This window comes from Balaenoptera physalus, assembly GCF_965194825.1.
Source record: "Balaenoptera physalus genome assembly, chromosome: 12".
NCBI lineage: Eukaryota > Metazoa > Chordata > Mammalia > Artiodactyla > Balaenopteridae > Balaenoptera > Balaenoptera physalus.
This window is the reverse complement of record NC_138897.1, coordinates 25,408,440-25,434,349: the sequence shown is the minus strand read 5'-3', so window position 1 is coordinate 25,434,349 and position 25,910 is coordinate 25,408,440. Positions and strand designations below refer to the sequence as shown.

Here is a 25,910-nt window from a genome sequence, read left to right as displayed (position 1 = left end):
CGCAGTGGTTGAGAGTCTGCCTGCCAATGCAGGGGACACGGGTTCGAGCCCTGGTCTGGGAAGATCCCACATGCCGCGGAGCAACTGGGCCCGTGAGCCACAACTACTGAGCCTGCGCGTCTGGAGCTTGTGCTCCGCAACAAGAGAGGCCGCGATAGTGAGAGGCCCGCGCACCGCGATGAGGAGTGGCCCCCACTTGCCACAACCCGAGAAAGCCCTCGCACAGCAACAAAGACCCAACACAGCCATCAATAAATAAATAAATAAATAAAAATTAAAAAAAAAAAAGACTGGTCTCGTTTAAAAAAAAAAAAAAAAGATGTGATTAAGGTAAAATGAGGTCATTAGTGTGGGCCCTCATCCAATAAGACTGGTGTCCTTAAAGGAAGAGATTAGGACACAGACACACAGAGGGAAGACCGTGTGAGAACACAGCGAGAAGGTTGCCATCTCCAAGCCAAGGAGAGAGGCCTCAGGAGAAACCAACCCGGCCGACACCTGATCCTGCTCTTCTAGCTTCCAGAACTGGGAGAAATAAATGTCTGTGGTTTAAGCCCCCCAGTCTGTGAGGCTTATTAAGCAGCCCGAGCAGACTAAGACATCTGGGCTCCAAATCGAGACAGGAGAAGGGGCGAATGAGTGTTGGGGGGCACGGCAGTGATTTCAGATCAGGCTGTGCTTCACACCCCGACCCTGCACGAGAGGCCTCCAGGGCTGCCCATAGCCCCCTCTGCTGGCTCTGAAGCGCCACCCTTCTCTCCCCAGTTCCTGAAGGCTCAGCTCCTTCGAAACACACAGTGAACGTGGAAGTGAACCTAGATGTTCTTTAGAAAACACCCCCAGCCCACCCATCTCCCAAGATGCTGTGGCCGTAGTAGCTTCCAAAGGTGCCCAGACACGCGTGTGCAAGACACACACACATGTGCCCACATGCTTACATGCATGTCAATATGTCATCTATTAAGATTCCAGTTTTACAAACTTGTTTTAAAATTACCCAAAGGACATGGAAAATAGCCCTGCTTTGAAGATGTGTGCGTTTTGGAGCGGCCGTCTCAGCCCGCATCTGGTGTCCTGGTCTCTGGACTGAGGGGCGTGGCTGGGTCTGGGCCCCCTGCTCTCCGGTGAGGATGAGCTGGTCTAGGGGGTGTTTTCACCGCCTGGACACCCCCTGCTCTGCCAGTACCACCCTGGGTGGGCGCTTGTGCGGGCCTCAGGCTGACAGGGTGCAGGGGGTACTGAGGCCCGGTCCTGGGAGGGCCGGGGGCCAGTGCAGCCAGGGGCTGGGTGAAACGTCCCCGCACAGGACTCTCCTTCCAAGGGTGTCCCTGCCCCACACACTCGGAGCCCTGCTGGTTGGCCGGCCTTGGCAGACAAACACTTTCCCAGTAGACAGCAGGCCCTTCAGCCTTCTCCAGCCCCAGTCACCCAGCGTCCCTCACTCCACAGCCCCCTGCCATCAACCCCCTCCCCAGCGGGCTGCCCCTCCTCTGAGGCCAGTTCTCCCCACAATCCACTGGGCAGAAGACGGGCGGGGAACGGACAGGGAGGCAGAGTCAGGAACAAGGGTTCTGCTCATTCCCTGTACCTCAGTCTCCCCTCTGTATAATGGGGACAACCTCAGGAGGTCTGCTCTGAGGAGGGACCGGGGGCTATGGTGGCCCAGAGGGGAGGCTGGCTCACCGAGGCTCGGAGGAAGCTGCCACCTGGCAGGGGCACGGCCCCCCCGGAACACCTCCTGGGGTGGCAGGGCTGTGGTGGAGCTATGGGAGCCCAGGAAGGGAGGGATACAGGTTGGTCTAGTCCAGGGTGACTTCCTGGAGGAGGCTGGATTCAAACGGGGCCAGTGGGGTGAGGCCTCCGCAGAGGCAGCCAGGACATATGCTCTGCCCTGGCCACGTTCAGAGCTACTTCTGCTCCCTCCACCCCTAACCACGGTCCCCCCAAGGCCCACTGTGCCAGGCTCTGGGCAGTACATTCAGGGGCTTAGGTGCTCCTTCCTCCCCACCCCATCTCTTCAACACTAACTTGGGGAAACTCTTCCTATGGGGCTGTCATCCAGGTGAATTCAGTTCCCAACCAACATGGCTGGCAGCCTGCCCGGGGCCACCCGCTGAGCTCCCACTGCCCAGGCCTCTCATCCCTAGTGTTCCTGCAGCCCCACCCTCGGCAGGCTTGTCATCCTCGTTACAGACTGGGCAAACAGGCTGCACAGATGCCCACCAGGTAGCCAGGCCAGCTGCTCTGAAGCCAGGTGTTTTCAAGTGGAGCAGGGGGGACCGCACTGGTCTCTGGCCCAGATAGAGTGGCCCTGAGGTGGGGCCGTGTGTGTTGCAGTCAACTTCGCCTTTTGGAGCCCGTGGGCCCCAGCCTCCTGCCATGCCCCCTTGGTCCCAGGTGTGTTTAGTCACCGCTCCTGCCCCAGATGCTCACTGGGGGCCTTACAGATGCCAGCAGGGCGACGGGGTGCTCCTAGAGTGCAGCCCTGAAGAGCTTCATAGTAAGGGGCCCCGACAGGGACTCCGTGGGCACGGGGGATGGGTGTCGTCTAGCCACTGGGCGGGGCTGCCTGGCAAAGACAACTGTGAGCCTGGCCTTAAAGGGAGACAGGGAGACCAGGAGAGGAAGGGGGTCCAGGGAGAGGGTGTGGGCGGAAGCAGTGGGATTGAAGCTAGAACATCTCCCTGCCCAGCCCTGGGCCCCAGGGGGTTAATAAAGTAAAGCCAGGGCTCCTTTGGGGCCACTGGCTCTGAATCCCCCCATGGCTTGGGGTGTGGGCAGTGCCGAGGTCTGCATGATGAGGTTGGGGGACTGTGAGGCTCTGGGGTTCAAGTCGGGAGCCTGGAGACCCCTCCCAGGCTGGGGGCTCCTCTACGTGAATCCTCAGAAGGTTCTTGAGTTCCCCAGCCTGGCCGGGTTGGGCCCCCTCAGGAGCCAGGCTGGGCTGGGCTGGAGGGGTTGTGCTGTGGTGAGGACAGATGTTTCCAGTTTGAGGGCTCGGTTGTCATAAATTGTTTGTTCCCCACCAAACCCTGTTTCCTATTAAGCCGACTCTGGGGGATGGAGGAACCGCCATTTGTCCGCTTAGCCTGTGTGTGGGAGCCCTGGTTAGGAAGTGGCTATGTGTTCATCCACCCTGCACACCTCCTGGCCTTCCACAAGCCCTTGCCCTGGGAACTGTCCCCTGGCTCTCGGGCAGCCTCATCCAACTGTAGGATCTGAGAGCTGGAACACAGGAGACTTCTGGAGGGGGGTTCTCTGCCTTTCCCCTCTGCCCCTGATCATAGCCTACACTGCTGGGTAACTGTCCACCCTTGCCTTCCTCTTCCTTCTTCCTAAAAGAGCCTGATTTACATTCTGGTATTCTCTCTCCTTCATACAGCTGATCCATCCAGGTTCCAGATCCTGATTCGTTTGCCGTGATGGTGGAACTCTCTCCTTGCCAATGATGCTTTAGGAATGGGTGTGGGAAGCAGTCCTGAGCATGGAAATGTGAGGGGACCTCGGGGAGAGGAACCCCACTCCCAAGCTGTGCCCTAGATGAGATCATGCCTTGATGCAACATCAAGAACTGCTGCAGCCCTCTTGTGACTATGAGCTGAGCCAGTCAGAGGGTGTCAAAGCTACAGATGGGCAGAGTTTGGGTCCTTAAGATGGCATTGGGTGCTGCATTAGCCCTCTCTGGGACTTCCTATTATGTGAAATTATACTGGCTATTATTTTTTTCCCCCTAAACTATAGTTTTTAGCATTTGTTCTGTTTCCTTGACTTTTTAAAAAAATTAATTAATTTTTGGCCAAGTTGGGTCTTCGTTGCTTCATGTGGGCTTTCTCTAGTTGCCGCCAGCGGGGGCTACTCTTCCTTGCGGTGCACGGGCTTCTCATTGTGGTGGCTTCTCTTGTTGCAGAGCACGGGCTCTAGGCGTGTGGGCTTCAGTAGTTGTGGCTCACGGGCTCTAGAGCGCAGGCTCAGTAGCTGTGGCGCACGGGCTTAGTTGCTCCGTGGCATGTGGGATCTTCCCGGACCAGGGATCGAACCCATGTCCCCTAGCACTGGCAGGCGGATTCTTAACCACTGCGCCACCAGGGAAGTCCCCTAGCTCTTACTTATTGAGTGCTTATCATGTTCTAGAAACTGTGCTAAATGCTGGCATATTCAACAAATATTCCTTGAGGTCAGGTACTGTTATGTGTGGGGTACAGACACACAGAAATCAGACATAAACCCCTGACTTAGAGAATTTACATTCTCCATGCTTTAAGTATTATCTCACTTAAGACTAAACGACAGCGTGAGGTAAAGTGACAGATGCCACGGTGTGGCTCACGCAGCACACTCCCACCCCTGTGGACTGGGCTTTCCTGACAGAGGCTGCAGAGCAAAAATGCTTCACTTTCTAGGCTCCCCTGCAGCTGGGGCTCTGCATGCACCCAGCTTTCCCGAAGCGCTCCGGCTGAGACTTGGAAAGTGGGAGTGAGCATCGGGTGGTGGCAGGTGCATGGGCATTTGGGCTTGGTTCCTCTTGGGCAGCTGTGGGCAGAGTTTAGTGGCTGGTCTCTTAGCTGTGTGGATGGGTGCTGAGTGCTGGGTGAGGCCGCAGCCAAGCTGCCTCTCAATCCTGGGGAGCAACTGGCCATTTCTCCTGGCTGTGTAGCGTGTAAGCTTAGTTCCCCAGCCCAGCCCGGAATTTGGTAGCTACCTAATACCCAGAAATAAATCCTTTTCTGCCTAAATTAGCTCGCATAGACTACATGATTGCTGCAAATAACATCACCTAAAATGTGCCATTGAGCTTGAGGAGGTGGTTGGGTGGTAGATGGTTAAGAATCCACTCATTGTGGCTGAAAAACCAGTGTCCCCTGTTAGGCAGTGGGAAAGTATTAGGCCAAGCTGCTTCCTCCCGTGCTTAGGAAGGAGGGCTACGGCCAGACACTGAGCTGGGGGCAGGGACAGGGTGACTTTGGGCTTATCTTCTTTGAGGAGCGTGTGTGGTGCTCTTTGTGGGGAAATGAGACAGTATGCGGATGTTGGATAAGGGAAGGTAGAGACCAGCAGGTGGAACCCTCCTTTACTCCCTTTGCAGCTGCAAGAGCAATGTTGAGCCTTCCAGCCCATGAATCTAATACGCTTCCACTTACTTAGGGCTTTAATTTCACTTTTTTTTTTTTTTTTTAGATTGATCTCTGGGAACTTAATGGATTTTTAAAATGCTACTGTAAATGGTAAACTTAAAAAATTTCATTTTCTAATTGTTGCTGGCTTATAGAAATACAAGTGATTTTTGTATATGACCTGGCATCCAGAAACCTTGCTCATTCTGCTAGTTTATTGGTAGATTCTTTTAGATTATCTAAAGTAATCATGTCATCTGCACATGATGACAGTTTTTCTTTCCGTCTAATCCAATCTTACCTTTTTTCTTTTTAAAAAAAAAACACTAGGCTAAGACCTCAGGTACTATTTCCCCCCAATACACAGTGAAATTGAAAGCATTGTACAGTGGACACCTGTATACCCACCATCTAGAGTCTACCATTCTAGATTTTACGAAGCTTACCAAACTAGTTTTATCACACATCTCTCCATCCTTCTATTCATCCATCAATCCATTCTTTTCCCCTTTTTGTGATGCATTTCAAAGTAGTTGCAGACATCAGTATACTTTCCCCTAGTACTTTGGCATGTGTATCATTACCTAGTACCATTTTGAATAGAGGTGTTAATGGACATCATTTTCTTGCTCCCAATCTTAGGAGGAAAGTTTTTGATATTTTAAGTATGATGTGTTTGCTGTAGGTTTTTTGTAGATATCTTTATCAAATGGACATTTCCTTATTTTTCTAGTTTGCTTAAACACATCATCCAATGATTTTTGAATTTTATCAAAAAATTTTGTCCACACCTATTATCATTTACTTTTTTCTTTCTTTCTTCTGGTAATGTGAATGACTCATTGATTTTTGAATGATAAGTCCAATTTAATCTTTTATATATTGCTAGTTTCTATTTGCTTATGTTTTGTTTAGACCTTTCGCATCTACAATAATGAGAAAGACTGGCCTGCAATTTTAGTTTCTTATACTGTTCCTGTCAGATTTTTGACATCTAAGTTTATGCTGGTCTCATAAAATCAATTTGGTGGTTTTCTATTTTCTGGAGGGGTTGGTGTAAGATTGGCATTCTTTCTTTCTTAGATGTTTGGTTGAATTCACTAGTGAAGCCATCTGGGCCTGTCGATTTCCTTGTGAGGAGATTTTAAATTATGTATTCAATTTAGGCAATAGATATAGGATGATTCCAATTTTCAAGACCTTCTGATGTCAGTTTTAGAAAGCTATTTTTTTAAAAACAGAAATTTGTTCATTTAATCCAAAGCTTTATTGAGGCATAATTGACATACAAAAACTGCATATATGTAAAGTGCACAATTTGATTAGTTATGACATATGTATACACTCCTGAAACATCACTCCATCTAGATTTAGAATTTATTAGTATCTATAACATCCTCTTAAATATTTTTAACGTCTGCCTAATCTGAATGAGTTCGCCCATTTTCACTTCTGATACCGGCTATTCCTCTGTCCCTCTCCCACTCTCCCACCCGTTCTCCTTCCTTCTTGATCAGTCTTGTTACAGGGTTGTCAATCCTTTTAAAGAACCAACTTTTCACTTTCTTGATTCCCTTTATCGTATATTTGTGTTCTATATTTTGGCTTTTATTTATGGGTTTCATTTGCTTTTTTTTTTTAATTTAATTTCTAGGTGGTTGCTCAGATAATTGATTTTCAGCCTTTCTTCTATTCAAACATATGCAGTTAAAGATATAAATTTATAAGCATAGTTTCAGTTGCAACTCACAATTTTTCTTCTCCCTAAGTTTCAATATGTAGTATTTTCATTATTCAGTTTGAAATAATTCAAATTATCTTTATGATTTCTTCTTTGACAGATGGGTTATTTAGAAATCTATTTAACTTCCAAATATATGAGGATTATTACATTATCTTTTTGTAATTGATTTCCACCTTAACTGCATTGTGGTCAAAGAACATATTGCATTGGAATTAACTCTCTTGAAGTTTGTTGAGACTTGTTTTATACTCAGCACACAAATTTTGGCACACGTGCCATTTGTGTTTGAAAAGAAAGCTGTTGAGTGTCGTGTTCTACATGTATCTATTTGGCCAAGTTTTCTAACTGCATTGTTTAAGTTTTCTATAACTTGATTTTTGTATGCTTGTTTTTACTATTACTGAAATAGATGTGTTAAAATCTCACTATGATTGCATATTTGCCAAAACTTCCTAGTTCTATCAACTTTTAATTTTGAGATTGTATCACTAAGTGCATAAAATTTAGAATTATTACCTCTTTCTGGTAATTGAATTGACTGTTTTTATTTCTAATAAAGTTTTTGCCTTAAAGTTTGCTGTAATATTAATATATCTATACCAGTTTCCTATAGTTGCTGTTTGCTGGGTGTATATTTCTCCATTCTTTTCTTTCAAAATTTCAAAATTTGTATTTTTTATTAATTAAATTTTTTATAGATTTCATTAAAAATTTTTTTTATTTTATTATTTATTTTTGGCTGCATTGGGTCTTCGTTGCTGCATGCAGGCTTTCTCTAGTTGCAGCGAGCAGGGGCTACTCTTTGTTGTGCTGCGCAGGCTTCTCATTGCGGTGGCTTCTCTTGTTGTGGGGCATGGGCTCTAGGCATGTGGGCTTCAGTAGTTGTGGCACGTGGGCTCAGTAGTTGTGGCTTGCGGGCTCTAGAGCGCAGGCTCAGTAGTTGGGCGCACAGGCTGAGTTGCTCCACAGCATGTGGGATCTTCCCGGACCAGGGTTCAAACCGATGTCCCTTGCATTGGCAGGCAGACTCTTAACCACTGCGTCACCAGGGAAGTCCTCAAAATTCGTATGTTTTAAAAGTGTCTCTTATAAACAGCATATAGTTGTTTTTATTTTCATTTTTTACTGTTAAATTCTTTTCCTCTAGTTTTATTGAGATGTAATTGACATACAGCACTGTACAAGTTTGAAGTGTACAGAATAATGATTTGACTTACATATATCATGAAATGATGACCACAGTAAGTTTAGTCATCACCCATCATCTCATATAGATACAAAATTAAAGAAATAGAAAAAAAAAGTTTTTCCTTGTGATGAGAACTCTTAGGATGTATTCTTTTAACAGTGTTCATGTATAACTTACAGCAGTATTAAATTATATTTATCATTCTGTACATCACATCCCTAGATCTTATAACTACTATGGTAGTTCTTTTTAAATCAAGCCTGACAATCTTTGTGAACACTTGAGTGTTAGTTAGCCCATTTACATTTAATGTAATAATGGATTTATCATGTATATCTTACAACCTGCTTTCTATTTGTACCACCTATTCTTTTTTTCTTCCCTCCTTTTGCAGCTCTTAAACCTGTTCATTGAATTATTCCATATTCTCTCATTGGCTTGAAAGTTATACACCTTTTAACTAATATTTATTACAATATACATCCTAGACTTATCAAAGTCTAACATTAAATTGGATTTTTAAAAACTCTCTTCTTGGATGATGCAAGGGGCTTAGAACACTTAAACCCTATTAAAGCCCTCCCCACCTATATACCTTTACTTGAACACATTTCGATATATAAACTTCACAAGACATAATTATTTTTATGTAGTTAGTATTTATGTTGACCTGTACATTTCTCATTTTCATTGCTCTTCAATCTTTCCTGAAGCTCTGTCCTTACATTTGGGATCATTTTCCTTCTGCCTTTAGAATACTTTTAATCTTCCTTTAGGGTATGTGTGCTGATGAATTCTTCCAGCTGTTTGTGTAAAAATGTCTTTATTTCTTCTGCATCCTTGCAGGATATTTTCCCCAATTAGAAAATTCTAGGTTGGCAGTCATTTTCTTTCAGCACTTCAAAGGCTGTTTCTGCTGAGAAGTTAGCTGTCAGTTTAATTGTTGCTCCTTTGATGGTAATCCCTCTCCTACCCACGCCTCACCCCTCAGTAGCTTTAAAATTTTTCCTTTTCTTTGGTTTTCAACAGTTTTACTGTGATGTGTCTAGGTGTGGATTGTGTTTTATTTATCCCATTTGCGATTTGTTGGGGCTTCTTGAATTTATGGTTTGGTATCTTTCATGAGTTTTGGAAAAGTTCTCAGCCAATATTTATTTAACTATCCCATTCTTTTACGCTTTTGATATCCTCACTGTATCCTTCGTGTCTCTTAACCCTCTATTTGCTATCTTTTAAAAATTTATTTATTTTTGGCTGCAATGGGTCTTCGTTGCTGCACGTGGGCTTTCTCTAGTTGCAGCGAGTGGGGGCTTCTCTTGTTGCAGACCACGGGCTCTAGGCATGCAGGCTTCAGTAGTTGTGGCACACGGGCTCAGTAATTGTGGCTCATGGGCTCAGTAGTTGTGGCTCACGGGCTCTAGAGCGCAGGCTCAGTAGTTGTGGTGCATGGGCTTAGTTGCTCTGCGGCATGTGGGATCTTCCCAGACCTGGGCTCAAACCCGTGTCCCCTGCATTGGCAGGTGGATTCTTAACCACTGCACCACCAGGGAAGCCCTATCTTTTTTTTTTTTTTTTTTTTTTAGCTTTTCAATGATTTTATTCATCAAAATAGAATCATCTTGTCACATTAATTTTCTACAATTTACTTTCATAAAGCATGGAACACAGGCTCTCTCCACAAAATTACTGTTTTCCAACTTTCATCACATCTCCTGTCCTTCAGTGGCAAGATGAAGCCCTATCTTTTTGATTCTGGTTTTGCTCTGACTTTTCACCTTACTCAAGTTATAGAATTGCAAGTTTTCTAATTGTGTTGTTTAAATTTTCTGTAACTTGATTTTCTATAACTTAGACTTTTCACCTCTTCTTGAGCCCATCCACTGAATTATTCTGAATTTTTGTTATATTTTTCAGTTCTAGAATTTCCATTTGGTCCCATTTATTGTTTCTAATTCTCTGAAATTCTTGGGCACGTGCTTCTTTTTTTTTAACACAGAAAGCATAGGTGTTTCAAATTCTGTAAGACATCTGGAGAGATTGTGGGTTTCTTTTTTTCCTCTGGTTTTAATTCATGTAATTTATATTATTTGGTCTTCTCATATACCTGGATATTTGATTGTAACAGAAATAATTTGAGGCCTTGGGTTATGCTCCTGTCTTAAGTCAGCTTGGGCTGTTATAACAAAATACCATAGACTGGGTGGCTTAAACAAGAGACATTGATTTCTCAGTCCTGAAAAGTATGAAAAGGCTTTAAAGTCCAAGATTAAGGTGCTGGTTGGTTACATTTCTGGTGAGGGCTTTCTTCCTGGCTTATAAACAGTGGTCTCTTTGCTGTGTCTCCACATGTTGGAGAGAAAGATCTCTCTCATGTCTCTTCTTATAAGGGCACTAATCTCATCATGGGGCTCCACCATCATGACCTCATCTAAACCTAATTACTTCCCAAAGGCTCTACCTACTCATACCATCACACTGGGGGTTAGGGCTCAATATGTGAAATTTGGAGGATACATTCAGTCCGTAACAGTTCGTGTTCTCCAGAGAGAACATACATTTGCTAAGCACTGGGGGCACTAGTAATCTGGTTTCACCTCAATCCACATTCGGTGACTGAGGTGATTTAGAAGCTGGGTCACAGTATCCATGAAAGATAGTCTGCTGATAGTAATGGAGCACCAGGTAATCCAAACCAACCCTCCAACTAAGGGGAACTTGGAAATCTGGCCGAAAATATTTTAAAATTTTGTTGCAGTCAGCCCAGAGCCAACAGAATGGTGAAGCATTACCTGGTTAGTCATATGAGATGGCTTTCCTTCTGGAGGGGAGCTTCTGCTACTTCCAGAGGCTGTGTCTGAGTAGCTGGCACTTTTGATAGCCTTGTGAAGTCAGGAGGGTAGGGGTTGCCATACATGACCTGACCAAGCTGGTGGGGAGCTCCTGATGAATCTCCCTGGCTTTGGGTGGGAGATCCCAAATGGACGTACCCTAATGAGATTAAATTTTATGCTTTGAATTCTTAAAAAATAAAAATGCATTATTTGCTGTGGCTTGTGCTATAATCCATTCCTCAGCTGTGTCATATTCATAGGAAGCATGGCTCTTTGTCAGAGACTAGAAGCTCCTTGACTCCTGGAAGCGACGTAGGACACTGGAATAGCCCTGAATTTGGTGTCAGTATGTCCAAGGATCAGCCCCTAATATCAAATGGCAGCTACTGAAACTGCAGGCATAGTGCTTAGGAGGAGATTAAGAGACCAAAGGGTTGACCTTGCAAACTCAAGCTTATAAAGTATCAGAAAGTACTAATTTATGGCTCTGGAAAGCAGTGACTGTTATGCAGAGAGCTATAACATCTAATGCAAAACCCTGGCTCCACAGAACCTACAGGACAGTATGTTGCCTAAAGAATGATATATTAAGAAATTTAGGACCTAAAAGCACCCCCCACTAAACGTTCCACTTGGGGGTACCCTAAACAAGCTGGAGGAAACTGCTGAGTGTTCTGATTGACACTGGTCCTATGTTCTTTCCTCTCTCCGTCTTCTTCTACAGTTCCTGTGATTTCCTTCCGAAGGAGAGGACTGTGTGTGCAGTGTACTTTCTGTGCTTTGGGGACCTTCTTTTCTTTCCTTTCTTTGTCTTTGTCCTTGAGCTGCTCCACAGCCTTGCTTCCATCTGCACTGTTGAATGGTGGCCATCCTGTGATGCCAACCTTGCAAGGCTGTTGTTTACAGATCCTATGACACCAGCCTCAGTGGGTGATGTGGGGACCAGAGTTATAATTCTGAAGCTTTTTTGCACAGTGCCTTGAACTCTTGATAGGAAAGGTGCTATTGAAAGGGGCACATTCTTTTAAAAATAAATATTATGACGGAACCCTTTGTTGAAGAGATGACACGTTGCAGTAACAGCTCTGTATCTTGGGTAAAATCAGATGTTAATTTACATTCAAACACATGATGGTCCTGTATTGCCTCATTCTACACATTTGTACTTTGTGGAAAACTAAACAATTTCTAAGCAAATTAATGCAAGCATAATTCAAGTTTATCATTTAAATTTATTGTCATGTAATAAATCTTCCACAAAAATAAAGAGGAGACTTCTGGTGGATTTGCAGAGTGGAAGCAGTGATGCAGTGGTGTCTGGGAGTGTGTACTCACACACTTCCTCCGAGGCTGTAGCCCTAGCTGAGCTTTTAGGCCAGCGAGCACTTCTACTGTGTGGTTAATTAAAAGTGGCGGGGAGGGAGGGAGAGGACACTGCCAGAGAACGGGGCTTTGGGGGCACCTGGTGAGCCAGGTGGCCTGGGGAAGAGACTGCAGGACTCCCTCGATCAAGGCTTCCTTGGTAGTTTGCGCTCTATGACTGAGTTCTGGGGGACAATATCTCCTCCTGTCACAAGAACTGACAGTCCTGCAGCCCAGTGACTGCCCCATGGCACTTCCCAGTCCTCAGCCTCCTAGGTTAGTTCTGGGGTCTTACCAGGGGCTCAGCTGCTCCACGTGACCCTTTAAAAATTGTGTTTTGGTTTAAATGAAGGAAAGCAGATCCAAGTGCTTTGGAAACAAATTAAAGCTATATATCACGTTCCCATATAGGAAATAAAAATAATTGCTACCTGAAATGATAATCCAATCATTTCCCCTTTCTGACTGGAGGATTCCTCCTTCCACCTTCAAACTGCCTCTCCCCACGAGCCAGACTAAGCAGAAGTGCTTCACACGACTCATCTGCGGGTCTGAGGCCCCGTCCATGCGACCTTTAGTGAAGTACCAGAGTCCCCAGCCACTCGTGGAGACACGTCAGAGGCCTGAGGCCGAGGAAGCAGCGGGCAGGCCGCGCGCGCCTCCTGGGTCCACCCGCCAGTGATGGCCCTTCCTCAGGCGGTCAGCCGCAGGGAGCTTCGGTCTCAGCCCCTGTCCTGATGGAAATGAGACCGCCTGGCCGACCTCAGGTGCTGCTGAGAGGATGCAGCAGCCAGGCTTTTCATGAGTGGAAACCACACGGACGTGCACTGACAGGTCATGTTTTCAGCCTTTTCCAGAGCTCGGTGTGACAGAAGATGGCTCCTCCCAGACCCTCAGAAGATGGTGATGAACCAAAATGACTCCAGCCTCCAGGTCCGGGACACAGGGACAGGGGAGAGAAGCTGCCTCTGATACAGATTAGGCAACGGCAGGCTGAAACGAGTGCTCGGTCTCACCTGGGATTATGTGCTTCCTATGCAGAAAAGCAAGTACTCTTTGTGTCTTTGAGAGTGAAACTAGACCGTGAAGGGGTGGCCATGGACCTAGAGCGTGACTCGAAAGGTCTGTCCCCTCTGTCCTCAGTGCCCACTGCTCTGCTCAGGGCGACCCCAGCGGCTGTTTCCCTCAGAGAAGCTCAGGGAGACAACTGCGATCACACAGGCCCCAAAGAGTTTAAACAAAGTCAGAAGTGGAGAGAAAAACATGTGTTTACTCTCATGTGGAATACTGTATTAATCAAATTGGTCTCCTTTTTCTCCTATTAGTCTGGTTGAAGAAAAAAGATTGCTTTCAAAATGAAGCTTTTCTTTTCCCAATGATTAATACAGAGTAGATTAACTTAATTTGTGCTAGACTCCAATTTAATTCAGCTACAGCTCAGAGGCCAAATCCACAAAAAAGCTAATCTGGGCTTCATGAGAAGGAGCCACTTCTTTCTTTGAGGGAAAGATGCCAGGGATCTAAAGGCTTATATCCAACCGCCCAGGCTTATATCACGGGCCTTCTGAAAGGCAACTGCATGCATACACGGCTTCATTTCCTTATTAATTCCTGTCTTGTCATCTTTTCAGGTTGATACTTCTCAATGTTGAAACACACACACACACGACCAAAACAAAAATCCTGAACATGCAGGGGGAAAAAAAAAAAAAAAAGAAAGAAAAGAAAAGAAAAAGAAGTATGTCCTGGTAAAGTTATATGCCTAAGGCATCAGGTTCCTGGAAAAGCTCTAGATTTTTGGTTTAGAAATAAAATTGCATGTGAAATAGCAGGTTTTTACATTTATTATTGTTGTGTAACTCCCCTCCCCTTTTTTGCACTATAATCTAAACTGAGTGATCTACTGCCAACTGGCACCAGTTCTCCAAACCCAAGTGTGCAAGGGAAACACGCCTGTGTGATCCTCTTTAATAGAAGACGCACCAGGGAATCTGTCTACCTCTGTTCCCCAGAAAGAAAATAACTAGAAGGTTGCTTGGCTGGAGGGGGTCAGGGTGGGAGGCGGCGTCCCGTCCTCAGTCGGAATCCATGGTGAACAGCTGGATGTCCTGCGGGTTCCAGTACAGGCCTGCCGCTGAGTTGTACACCAGGGACCAGACATAGGGGATAAAAAACTCCTCGGGCTGCTCCTCTTCCACATATTTGAATTTCAGTTCTGGAAATTTCTGCAACGAAAACAGGATGATGTAATCAATCTCAGCCCCAGGTGAAAGCAGCAGTAGTTTATACGCGGCGTGTGTGCAGGGTGCAGGGAGCCCACCTTCCCTGACTGGTCGGAGGGCCTGTGAGCCCCGGGGCCACAGATCCAGCTTCCAGATGACTCTGGAGGATACGTGAATCACCCGTAGGAAGGGCACAACCCCACCAGCCCTGGTCAGGGACGTCAGTGTGCTGAGAGGAGCAGGCACCTGGACGGGACGAGGCGGGCTGAGAAACATCAGGCGGGGAAACAGGCCCCGCCCAGGTCCAGACAGCGTTCAACAAAGACTGCACCACTGGGATACGGATGGCTGGGCCTCCTTGAGACGCTTCCCTCTCAGGGCTGCGTCACCGTGGAGGTGAAGACTTTCCTTCACAGTTCCTCAGCCTTGACTGTGCGGGCAGGCGACGCCCATGGTGGGCCTCGGTCAGGGCCCTGAACAGCTCAAGCCCCCTCTTCCTCCTCCTGGGGGAGGGGGTGGTGGGGATGCTCCGGCTTTGTGGCGGGGCGGGGGGCAGTGGAGGTGATTCCTGGCTCTATAAAGGCTTCCGGGCGACCGGGCCGCTCTCTGCAGTCCCGGCTGATAAGTGAGAACACGTGCAGTTTCGAGGTCCTGTAAGTAGCACTTCCACTGCAGCGTTTCACCAGGATTCGGGCTTTTGATTTTCTAATTTTACTCCTGACCTATTTATTCCAGCCAGAGCAGAGGAAGTGACTCCCCCTTCAGCAGCCTGAGGAGCTGCTGGAATTTACTAAAAGTCCCCGGGCCGCCTCCAGGGCGAAGGTGATTCTGACAGGAGTGGCTGCAGTTTGGTGACCTGTGTCCCAGGTGGGGCGGGGAGAAGGGGGCAACAGTGTCCTAAGACGAGGGGTACGGCGGAAGGGCGCGGGAGAGGGCTGAAAGGGACAAGAGGGGAAACACACACACAGAACGCGTGGCCCACGAGGGCAGAGATTTCTATGCCCATCGTGTTTGCCGCTGTGTCCCCTTAAAGGGTGGCCACACACTTAATAAACGATTTGATGAATGAATCAATGAAGCAATCAACCGTATAAGGACCAACGATGTCCCAGGCACAATGATGAATACTTTAGGTATATTATCTTGTTCAATCCCTCTTACGTGAGTCATTCACTGATTACCATACTGGTTGAGCGTCTGCTTCTCTGCACCAGGCCGTGTGTGTGCACCGGGGCCTGGGGACACAGTCCCTGTCCTCACAGAAGGCGCCTTCTCGTGGAGCAGAGGGACAAACAAGCAGCAGCAGCAACAAAACAATGACAACAGAGGAGGAGGAAGGGAAGGACTAGGGGCTCGAGGCCTGGGGGCAGGGAGGGGCAGCCAGATGAAGAGGGAAGCGTGTTCTTTCTGAGGGAACAGCACGGAGGGAAGGCACGAGGCGCTTTATGCTGGAGGGAAGAGGAGGGGCGGAGGGAGAGTAAGCCCTGGTGAGCGGGGCCCAGAGGGGAGGAGGCCGCCACGTGAAGAATCCTGGCCTCCACGTGAAGGTCCCGGAAGCCTCCGAAGGGTCTCAGAAGGGGGCTAGACGAGAGTGGCTCTGTGCAGGGACCATGCCGATCACAGAGTGGAGAACTGGAGGGCGCCCGGCAGGGACAGGGCCTGGTCCAGGTGAAGGGCAAATGGGCCTGAACTAAAATGACACTAGTTGGGTGGATTTAAAAGATTTTAAAGAGAAAAGGGGGTGGAGGGACTAGGGGAGCTACACACACACCCAGAGTTAGAGATTTTTAAGACAACATTTGCAGTGATTAAGACTAAACATCTAAGTGCTGGATCCTCAGAGTTCCAGAATGATGACAGAGGGGCGGCGTTAAGCAGGAAATGCTTTGTGGCAAGGTGAGTTTTGAGTTAAATCTTAAAAAAGTGTATAGGAATTCGTGCAAAGGAGGGTCCTCTGGTCATGGGTGTTACTTCAGCATACCACAGACGGCACAGCCCCCATCTGTTATGGCTTCAACGAAAACCAATTCTATTCCACAGCTCCCAGGGCATCAGTAAATACAGAATATACACAAATGGGTTTTATAAGTGGCCCAGACTCCAGCACTACCTACCCCTATATCCTCCCTCATACACTTTTTACCCCATACTTTGCAAAACTACTCAGGTTTAATGTAAACCCAAGCCTTTTCAGACCACCAGTGTTTCAAGTCAGTTCTTTAGTATCATCAGTGCAAGGCTGAAAGTCTCTGTGTGTGCTGAGGGCCATACTTATTACAGTGCAGAGGACAACTTCTCCCACTGCGCTCGTGGGGTCAGTCTGGCTGACAAAGTGCGATCAGCTCAGGGATATGACACTATACTTCCAGCACGTACTGATCTGACTGGAATTCAGTTAGGTCCCCAGTCTCCTTGAATCCCTCCCACCCCGGGCCGAATCCCCCCCATTCTCTGGGTGCACCATAGCCGCTCAGCAGCTGGGTGGTCTCTGGGGGCCTGGGGCGTCCTTGATGAGCCTCCTCACACGTTCTGTGCTGCTTCCGGCCTGGCATGGGGTTCTCAGGTGTGGGGACAGGGTTCCGGGAGGCGGCAAATAGGCCTCTGTCATGGAATCAGGTGTCTTATAGGTAGCAACACAATGATCTTCTTTTCCATGAAAAATCTGCATTTGTAGCAGTAGGGTGCAGCAAGCAGCTGCCACCAACCGAGCACTCCCCGAGCAGCAGGTCGGTCTGGAGGCTCCCCACTCGCGTCGTGGTCAGTCACCATGGTGTCCTGCTGAGGCCCACGTGGCCAACCCCACGAATGGAAGGTGAAGCGGGGCCTGGAGCAGCTAAGTGGCTGGTTCTAGGTCACACAGCCTGTGGGCTGGAGTCAAGATGGAAGCCTGGGTCTGACTGGGTGAGAAGGTCAGTGTGAAAAGAGATACCACAGTCACAGCCACCCTAGTGCTTTGTCCTAAAATCCAATTCTCCAAGGCTCCACGGGGCCCTGCGGGGTTAGTCCTGTGCCCTTTCACTGTACGGACAGAATGCAGCACACACACTACTGGTCCTGAGAGAAATGACCGAACCCACAATGATGTCAAGAATCAGGAAAGTATGGAGGACTGTGTGTGAAGAAGAAAAGAACTTTACCCCCTAATAATGAGGATGCAAGTCCTAGTTCTTGGAATGGCCTCAACTTGAGAAAACTTCTCACGCTGTCTTGGAGAAAAGTGAGGGGCTGGGGGAGCAGAGGTGGTGGTTTGAAAAGGCCAGAGGCCCCCGCATTGCCTCTTTCAGCTGGAATAATAACCTCCTACATTTCTAAGCGGTAATGTCACCAATAAGGCGCGCTTCTTGCTGACAGTGATAAAAATGACTAAAAGATGTGAAACCTTTTCTCCAACGAGTGACATATTTAGGGGTGTTCCTACGAAGGCAGGCCTTAGGAAAGGGTGTGAGGTAACTTACCCGAGACTGCTTTCTGTACCTCCAGGGAGGGTGGGATGGGAAGAAAAGCGAGCAAGCTGCTTTCCTAAGAATTCCCTCCAACTGAATTAAAGAAACTCAGGCAAAACCTGCTCAGTGGGGTGGCACTATGTTCATGTGCTGGCACTAAGTCTACCCGCCCTCATGGTTTTGGGGAAATTCTGATGACTTTCCAGTTAGGAAGAGTAATGACTCAAAGACTGCCTTTAGATCACACACAGGCAGATCTAGGAAAAGGCCACCAGGAGAAGCACCTGGAACCCCCATGGTTACCCTTCCCACCACCTGGTAAAAATGGAGCTGAAAATGCCTCGTTTTTAGTCTTGGCTCGAGTTTAAGTCAAAACAATAATCCATCTCACTCTGGAGTAAGTGTCGTAAACAAAATCTCAATGTAGGGTAATATCCAGAGTGGCAAGAATATCCATATATAATATAAAATAGTACATAAAAAATAGTATAAAAAAGTATAAACTTTACCTGACAACAGCAGACATGTATTTCATTATGAAGTTTTTCAAGCTGATCAATGATTATTTCTATAGAAGTTCTCCGTAAAAACTTAATTAATTCTGAGATTATGGGTAACGTTTATAGCTACCATAACTGATTACGTATTACATAGCAGGAATGTTCAAACACTTGACATATAGTTACTCATTTAATCTTCGAAGTAACTAGAAAAAGCACCTGAAAAGCAGGCATATGATTTGAGTCCTAGCCCCACCTTTCCTCATTCATTCATTCATTCAGCAAATTCTTACTGAGTGCCTACTGTGTAGCAAGCACAGTACTAAAAACATAGCTGTGAATAAGATGTATACAATCTCAGCATTCAAGAGCTGAAAGAAATTCCAGTCCGTATTAGCCAGGTGACTTGGGACAAGTCTTGTACCCTCACTCAGACTCAGGCTCTTAAAAGGTAGAGTTTACTCTACTCTGAGACTTTGAACTTAACCGTTCTATTTCACAGAAATGAGATGAGCCATGTAAAAGTGCCTAACACACTTTTGACGAAGCACTCAATAAGTGTTCGCTATTGTTACTGACATTGAAGTGATATGCAAATGTAAGGTATGCTCTTATTTTAGAACTTTCAGCGATCAAATCTAAAGACTAGAAATACCCCCAGGCCTGGTCCTAAGCCCATGTCTCTTACTCTACCCAACTGGACACTTCTGACTTGGCAACCCTGTTTCCTGACTCTGTTATTAATAACAGAAACACAGGGTTTCCCTGGTGGTACAGTGGTTAAGAATCCGCCTGCCAACGCAGGGGACACAGGTTCGAGCCCTGGTCCGGGAAGATCCCACATGCCACAGAGCAACTAAGCCCGTGCGCCACAACTACTGAGCCTGTGCTCTAGAGCCTGCAAGCCACAACTACTGAGCCCGCGTGCCACAACTACTGAAGCCCGCGTGCCTAGGGCCCGTGCTCTGGAACAAGAGAGGCCACTGCAATGAGAAGCCCGCGCACCGCAACAAAGAGTAGGCCCCGCTTGCCTCAACCAGAGAAAAGCCCGCACGCAGCAACGAAGACCCAACACAACCAAAAACAATAAATAAATAAAATAAAATAATAAAATAAATAAAGTCATTAAAAAAAAAAAAAGAAACATAAAGAACCTGGGCCTCCCCACGTGAAAACCCAGGAACAAGTGCTGACAAATGGCTTAAAAGCGAGACTCATCTTCATTAACGTTTTTGAAGAACAAAGTTCTGTCACTGCGAGAAGGCAGGCTCTGAAGAACTGCCTTCTGTCCGTCTCAGAGTCCTCACTTGGTGAACGGTGAGTTAAGTGAACGAACGCGTGGCTTCACGGCTGCCCACAATCCTGTGACGTAGCTGCTGAACTCAACTGGAGCTGAGGACTGGCTCTGAGCGGAGCGTGCGGCTGTGTGATGAGAGAGGGGTCACCTCTAAGCTGTATCTGACACCAGGCTCACCGTCTCCCTGGATGATTACGCGGCACGTTCAACAACCTCCAACAGGGGTGTGGCGTCTAACCGCGAGGGGACCTGGCTGAGGTGGCTGAGGTGACCAGGAGCGAGGACGCCGGGCCTTCTGCTAGCTCACGGAGCCCACCCAGCTCAGGGGAAGTGACACGCTGAGAGCGCCCACGTGCCGGTGCTTTTCACTTCACCCACGACCACCCGGTAGCAAAAGCGGCACCTCTCAGCTCATCGGCGTATCTCCTTCACAGCAACTGGGGCTTAGCTTGTGCATGTGTTTGTTTACTCGGGTACCATCTGTTTCCCCACTAGAATACAGGCTCCAAGAGGGCAGGGACCTTGTGAGCATCTGGCATACCACTGACACTTAGGAAATGCTTGTTGAATGATGAGTTAAATGAACAAGCGCATGACTTCAAATCTGCACATAATCCTGTGACATAGGTGTTATTAACTCTATTGAATGACTAAGAAAACCAAGGTTCAAAAGGATAAATAACACGCCAAAGAGGACAGAGCTAGGAAGTGGTAGAGCCAGAGGCTGAATGAAACTACATCTCTCTGCTGTGGCCTCTCCAGAGTCAACAGGTACCCAGCTGCGTGTTTCTTGAAAATGTCTATATGCAACATAGACGGGAGGCTTCCATGTCTTTCCAGTAATGATAATGTGCCTCAAACACTTCTTCCATGTCCCCTAGCCACTAAGTCACTAACCTTTTGTGCCTGAGTGTCCTCACCGGGAAGGGATGGAAGTGATCTCTGGCTCTGGAGTCCAGGTGACCCCAGGCTGGGGGTCAGGAGGTCTTGCCTCAGCTACTGGCAGGCTGAACAGTTTGGGGCAAGTCACAGCATTTCTCCAGGACTCAGGTGTCTCACCTTGTGTAAAATGAAGGACCTTTAATCTCCTTCTGATTCTACTGGGTGTGGTTTTACGAGATGACCCCAGTAAGGTCTACACACTGGCATTCTCTGCATGCCTCCCGGGTTCTGCTGGGCCCACCTGGAGAAAGGGCTGAATGAGTTGGGTTCAGTGGGAACCCCCAAGTCAAGCACTTGCCGGTTTGCACTTAGCCAGGCTTCACCTGGGGGCAGTCTCAGCGGAGAAGGTCAGTATCTGAAGGTTCCTGAGCTGTCCTGTGGGTTGACAGCAGTTGGTTTTAAAGGCTGAGACTCCCAATTGCTTAAAATCAAGACAAACACGAGGCCATGGTTGAGCTGCTGTGGCCTGAGAGCTTGTGGCTAAGCGGGCTGAGGTCCCAGGCGTGGCCCCGTCTGTGCTAGAGAATGAAGGCCCGGCCCCTTCCATGGAGCGTGCGCCACTGGGCACGCGGGAACCCGAAGGGCAAGCACAAACAGAGCAGCACGGACACACTTCTATCACGAGCAAAACCCGAACGCTGCAGACAGCACGCTCGCACGCCCCTCGAGCTCCAGTACCAGTTCCTCTCGCCGCAAGGCTACAAGTGAGCTGTGAGATATTATTTCTTGAGTTATTTGCTTGCAACTTTGCACCAGCACTTAAAAGGTTCATAAAGGGGGATAAAGCATAATTAGCAAGAAAAACAGAGCATGTTCTCTAGGACTGGCTATAACAAAGGGAACATAACAAAGCACAAGGTAAAAAGATTCCTTTTTCCTGCAATAAGTTGTTTTTAAGACAGTGTACTGGGAACATTTTAAAAGGCTGCATAATAGGCATAAATCGCAAAAGAGTTTGGAAAACACTGTTCAGGTGACCTGACTGAATGGGAATGCAGCCTCTGTGTAACTAGCTGTGTCCAAGCTGCACCAAATTTGACACCCCCCAAGTCTCCCTGTCTATCTAACCAGAGAGAGAGCCCACATGGGCTGAGAGCGAAACAGACTTTCTTAAAAACATGTGCTCCTCGGGACTTCCCTGGCACTCCAGTGGTTAGGACTCAGCGCTTTCACTGCCGTGGCCTGGGTTCTATCCCTGGTCAGGGAACTATAAGATCCCACAAGCCGTGCGGCCAAAAAAAAGAAAAAAAAGAAAAAAGAAAAAAAGTGCTCCTTTAATCCTCTTAGAAGTCTGAGAGCTAAGGAAAAGAAAGGCAAAAGGTTTTATTTAGCACTAATGACACTGGGGACACATCTTGTCAGAATTCAGTCCAAGAAATGTCATAGTCTGAATGCCAGATCAACAACCTAGAAAAAAATCACTTTCCTTTATGTTCTTTTCAAGCCTGTGGAGAATGCTAATGCCATCCTGTGATGGCTGGGGGAAGCCCAGCTTCCTCACTTGAGAGTGTCTTCACTCCTGACCCCGCCAGCAGGGCCCAGGCCACCTGGGCCTTTCCGCACCTCTACCGCATCTCCCCTCTCACCTGCTCAGGCCCCCGTGGCCTCCAGCCAGTGACTGCTGGGTGGACGTGCTTGAGGACCCACTAAAGCTCTGGGAAAGCGGAGGAGGGAGGTCTGGGGGGACGGGGGCTTTGATTTGACAGTTACGGCAAGAATTCATCTGGAAGGGGCTAGCAGAGGGCGGGGTGCTGGTCACCACAGGCCCAGGCTTTTGCCCCTCTCTGAGACAGTTGTCTCGTGACTCAGCTCAACAAGGAGGGAAAAACCATCTCTCAAGCTTGGAGCTTGGTCTCAATCCAAAGCTACTTACAACAATCTTGTTGTTTTGACTTTTGGAGCCAGAGGTAATGCTAGACTCTCAAGTTTGGCCGGAATGTTTTTATCAGCTCCAGTGAATCAACCCACCGCAGTGGGACATCCGGACGCCCAGCCCAGAGACAAAGCAAAGGTCTGATTTGGTGGTTGAGGCTCGGGTATAATAAGCAGACCAAAAGCTTTAAAGACTGTCTCTGCTTCAGCCATGTGATCTGGTGAAAACCCACAGGAAGTTCAGCGAACAGATGTAGGGCTCAACTGCAATAATTTTATTACCACAAAAGTTCAATGGAGTTTTCCCCCTTCCACCGTTATAGAGATAGCATCAGAAACTCTAGCAAGCCCCTGGCATGTTTCCAGAAAGTTTAGTGCAATGTAAAATCAAATAGCTATATAGCACATTACAAAAAATTCTTTCAAAGACCGTTTCAAGCCCCTGAGCAGACAAGTGGCGGGTGATGGTCAGTAGTGAGGCCGGCCGGCGGCACTGCTGGGAGAGGCGTGGGGCAGGATGGACGAGGTGAGCTACTGCTGGCGGCACACACGCGGGCTGTGGTGGGCAGGCTCCATGCGGATGGAACGTACCCTGTTTCAAGCTTCTGTCGTAAGATATCCAGGTAGGCAGTTACACGCAGTTATTTTATCCACAGGTGAATCTGGGATGAGCCAGCTTCCCTACCATTCCTTCCCTCATTTACTCTCATTGTGTAAACGCTGGTCCTTCAGTGATGGGTCCTTAAACTAAACACTGGTAAGCGCCAACTATATACGAAGCATTGTGCTTGAGGCCGTAGTGGAAAGAAAGAGGAATAACTGTTGCTTCTCTAACAGGGGGTATAATTTAGTAGGACGAATAAGAACAGTGGGAGCATGACACAACATGGAAGGGCACTGCCCTGGAAGGCTGCTCTCCCAGGCAGACTGGCCAACACTGGGGTTGGAAGACTGTAGGTGGCTTTGAACAGCAAACTCTAGGAGAAGCATCTATCTATATGATCAATGCAGCTAAACTGAGCTTCCCTGGTGGTGCAGTGGTTAAGAATCTGCCTGCCAATGCAGGGGACATGGGTTTGATCCCTGGTCCGGGAAGATCCCACATGCTGCGCAGCAGCTAAGCCCGTGTGCCACAACTACTGAGCCTGCGCTCTAGAGCCTGTGAGCCACAACTACTGAGCCCGCATGCCACAACTACTGAAGTCTGCATGCCTAGAGCCTGTGCTCTGCAACGAGAAGCCACCACAATGAGAAGCCCGCACACTGCAAGGAAGAGTAGCCCCCGCTCGCCGCAACCCGAGAAAAGCCTGCGTGCAGCAACAAAGACCCAACACAGCAAAAAATAAAATAAATAAAATAAAAATAATAATTCAGCTAAATTATGGCCTGAACAAGCCTGATCTGCAGGCTCTTCTATGTGTGATGGAATGAGCTGCAAATGGATCCAATATTATTACTTACCTGACAAAAAGGAGATAAGCACTGGCCTATGAATAACAGCAACACTGAATGTGGAGCAGTTCCATTTTATGCAAATCAGTTTCAAAATTAAATTCAAAATATAGAAAATTATAAAGGGCCATTGATTAAAAGTTACAAGTGAAGAAATGCAAAGCTAAAGTTAAGAAGCCCACCATGAGGTGGCTCAGAAGACAGTTACAATACCTTGCATAGCTAAGAGCACAATGGCTGGCTGGGCAGCGGGGACCTCAGGGGCTCCCTGGGAAGTAAGTTACCACCAAGAAGAGAGCTACAAGGTGAGCGGACACCTGTCCTGAAAGCTCAGGCCAGGCGACCACCTCTGAGTATTACAAGTGACACTAATGATGTCTGTGACCGGTGGCAAAAAATTAAAAACCTCTTAGGAAAACAGAGGATACAACAGAAGGTTGAACCCACACGTGTGATGAGCTGCCCAGCATCATGCCATCAGCCAGAATCTGACGCCCACTGCAATCTGAAGCCTGGGCAAACGTCCCTGTTAGACCCTTCTCTCACAGGTCCAGGTTAAGGTGGGTCATCAAAAGGAGGATGTCTTCAGTTTGAAATTTCTCTCTCTTTTCTGGGGGCTGGTGGGGCGGCCCAGAGGAGAAGGAAGTAAGGGCAGGTTCTCCCGCCACAGGGGAAGTTTGAGAAAGGCCTTGACAGATGGGTTATGACCTGTGGGGGAGGGACTGGGGCAGGGAGGAAGCTGGCATTGCATGGGGAGAGACCCCTGTGAGCAAACAACGAGGCCAATGGCTCACCCGTGGGCCTGGTGAGTCGTGTGGGACCAGCGCCCAGGCTCGAAGGCCGGCAGCTGGGGACGCTGCTGGAAGGACAGCATGCAAACCGGGAGGGGCCTTGAAGGCCGGGACAACAAGTGTCCACTCGGTGAGCTTAGAGTTGAGAGAATAGGTACGCTGCGGTTAGGAATGTCTAATTTAAAAGTCATTAGTTCGGGCTTCCCTGGTGGTGCAGTGGTTAAGAATCCACCTGCCAGTGCAGGGGACACGGGTTCGAGCCCTGGTCCAGGAAGACCCCACCTGCCGCGGAGCAGCTAAGCCCGTGTACCACAACTACTGAGACTGCGCTCTAGAGCCCGCGAGCCACAACTACTGAAGCCTGCACGCCTAGAGCCTGTGCTCTGAAACGAGAAGCCACTGCAATGAGAAGCCCGCGCACTGCAATGAAGAGTGGCCCCCGCTCACCGCAACTAGAGAAAGCCGCGCACAGCAACAAAGAAACAAAGCAGCCAAAAGTAAAATAAATTAAGAAAAAAAAAAAAAAGTCATTAGTTCTGAGATGGCAGTGGAAGTTGCCAAGTGTGTAAACTCCTCAAGAAGACTGAGCTGCAGTATAGAGTCAAAGCCCTTGTTTTGAAGGCAAATCAATTCCAATTCAGAAGCCTGGGAAGAGGAGAACGTTTTGATTCCACGGTGGCAGATGAAGGGCAAAAGTAGAGAATTTACTGGCAGAACTTCTTGCGCTGAAAGCGAGCCCAGAGGGGGAGCCACAGATAATTGGAATTGCTTGCCCTTTCTGCAGCGGGCTCATTATTTTGGACAGGACTCAGATACCTGGCCAAGAGAGTGAGATGTCAGAAAAATAAATGCATTACTATGAAATAAAAGTCTAAGTAGAATATAAGCTCCATGAGGGCAGGGATTTTTTTTTTCTTCCCCACTGATGCATCTACCAGTGCTTAGAATATTGCCAGGGGCTTAACAGATATTTGTTGAGTGAGTGAATAAAGGAATGAATGAACAAAGAGGTAAAAATTGCTGTTTGTAGAAAAACTCAGGAGTTCTGGGGGGAAAAACGAGTTGGGAAAATTGAGTCCTGCACTGGGTGAGTTAGTGGAATAACTGCCCCAATTTATTTGGGATAAAATGAGCCAAACTAAGCCCATGTCACT

The 25,910-nt window shown here is 47.7% G+C and overlaps 1 protein-coding gene across 4 annotated transcripts in view; it reads right to left on the bottom strand.

Moving 5' to 3' along the window:
* Positions 1 to 12,087: 12,087 nt before the first annotated feature.
* The window catches only part of DYM (dymeclin), a 387,454-nt gene continuing 373,631 nt past the window's right edge, over positions 12,088 to 25,910 (bottom strand). For all 4 annotated transcript variants that reach the window (XM_082416571.1, XM_082416573.1, XM_082416574.1 and 1 more), the window contains exon 17: positions 12,088 to 14,462. In XM_082416571.1, the coding sequence (XP_082272697.1) occupies positions 14,313 to 14,462 (150 nt within the window). In that variant the 3' untranslated portion in view covers positions 12,088 to 14,312. The remainder of the gene's footprint in view (positions 14,463 to 25,910) is intronic.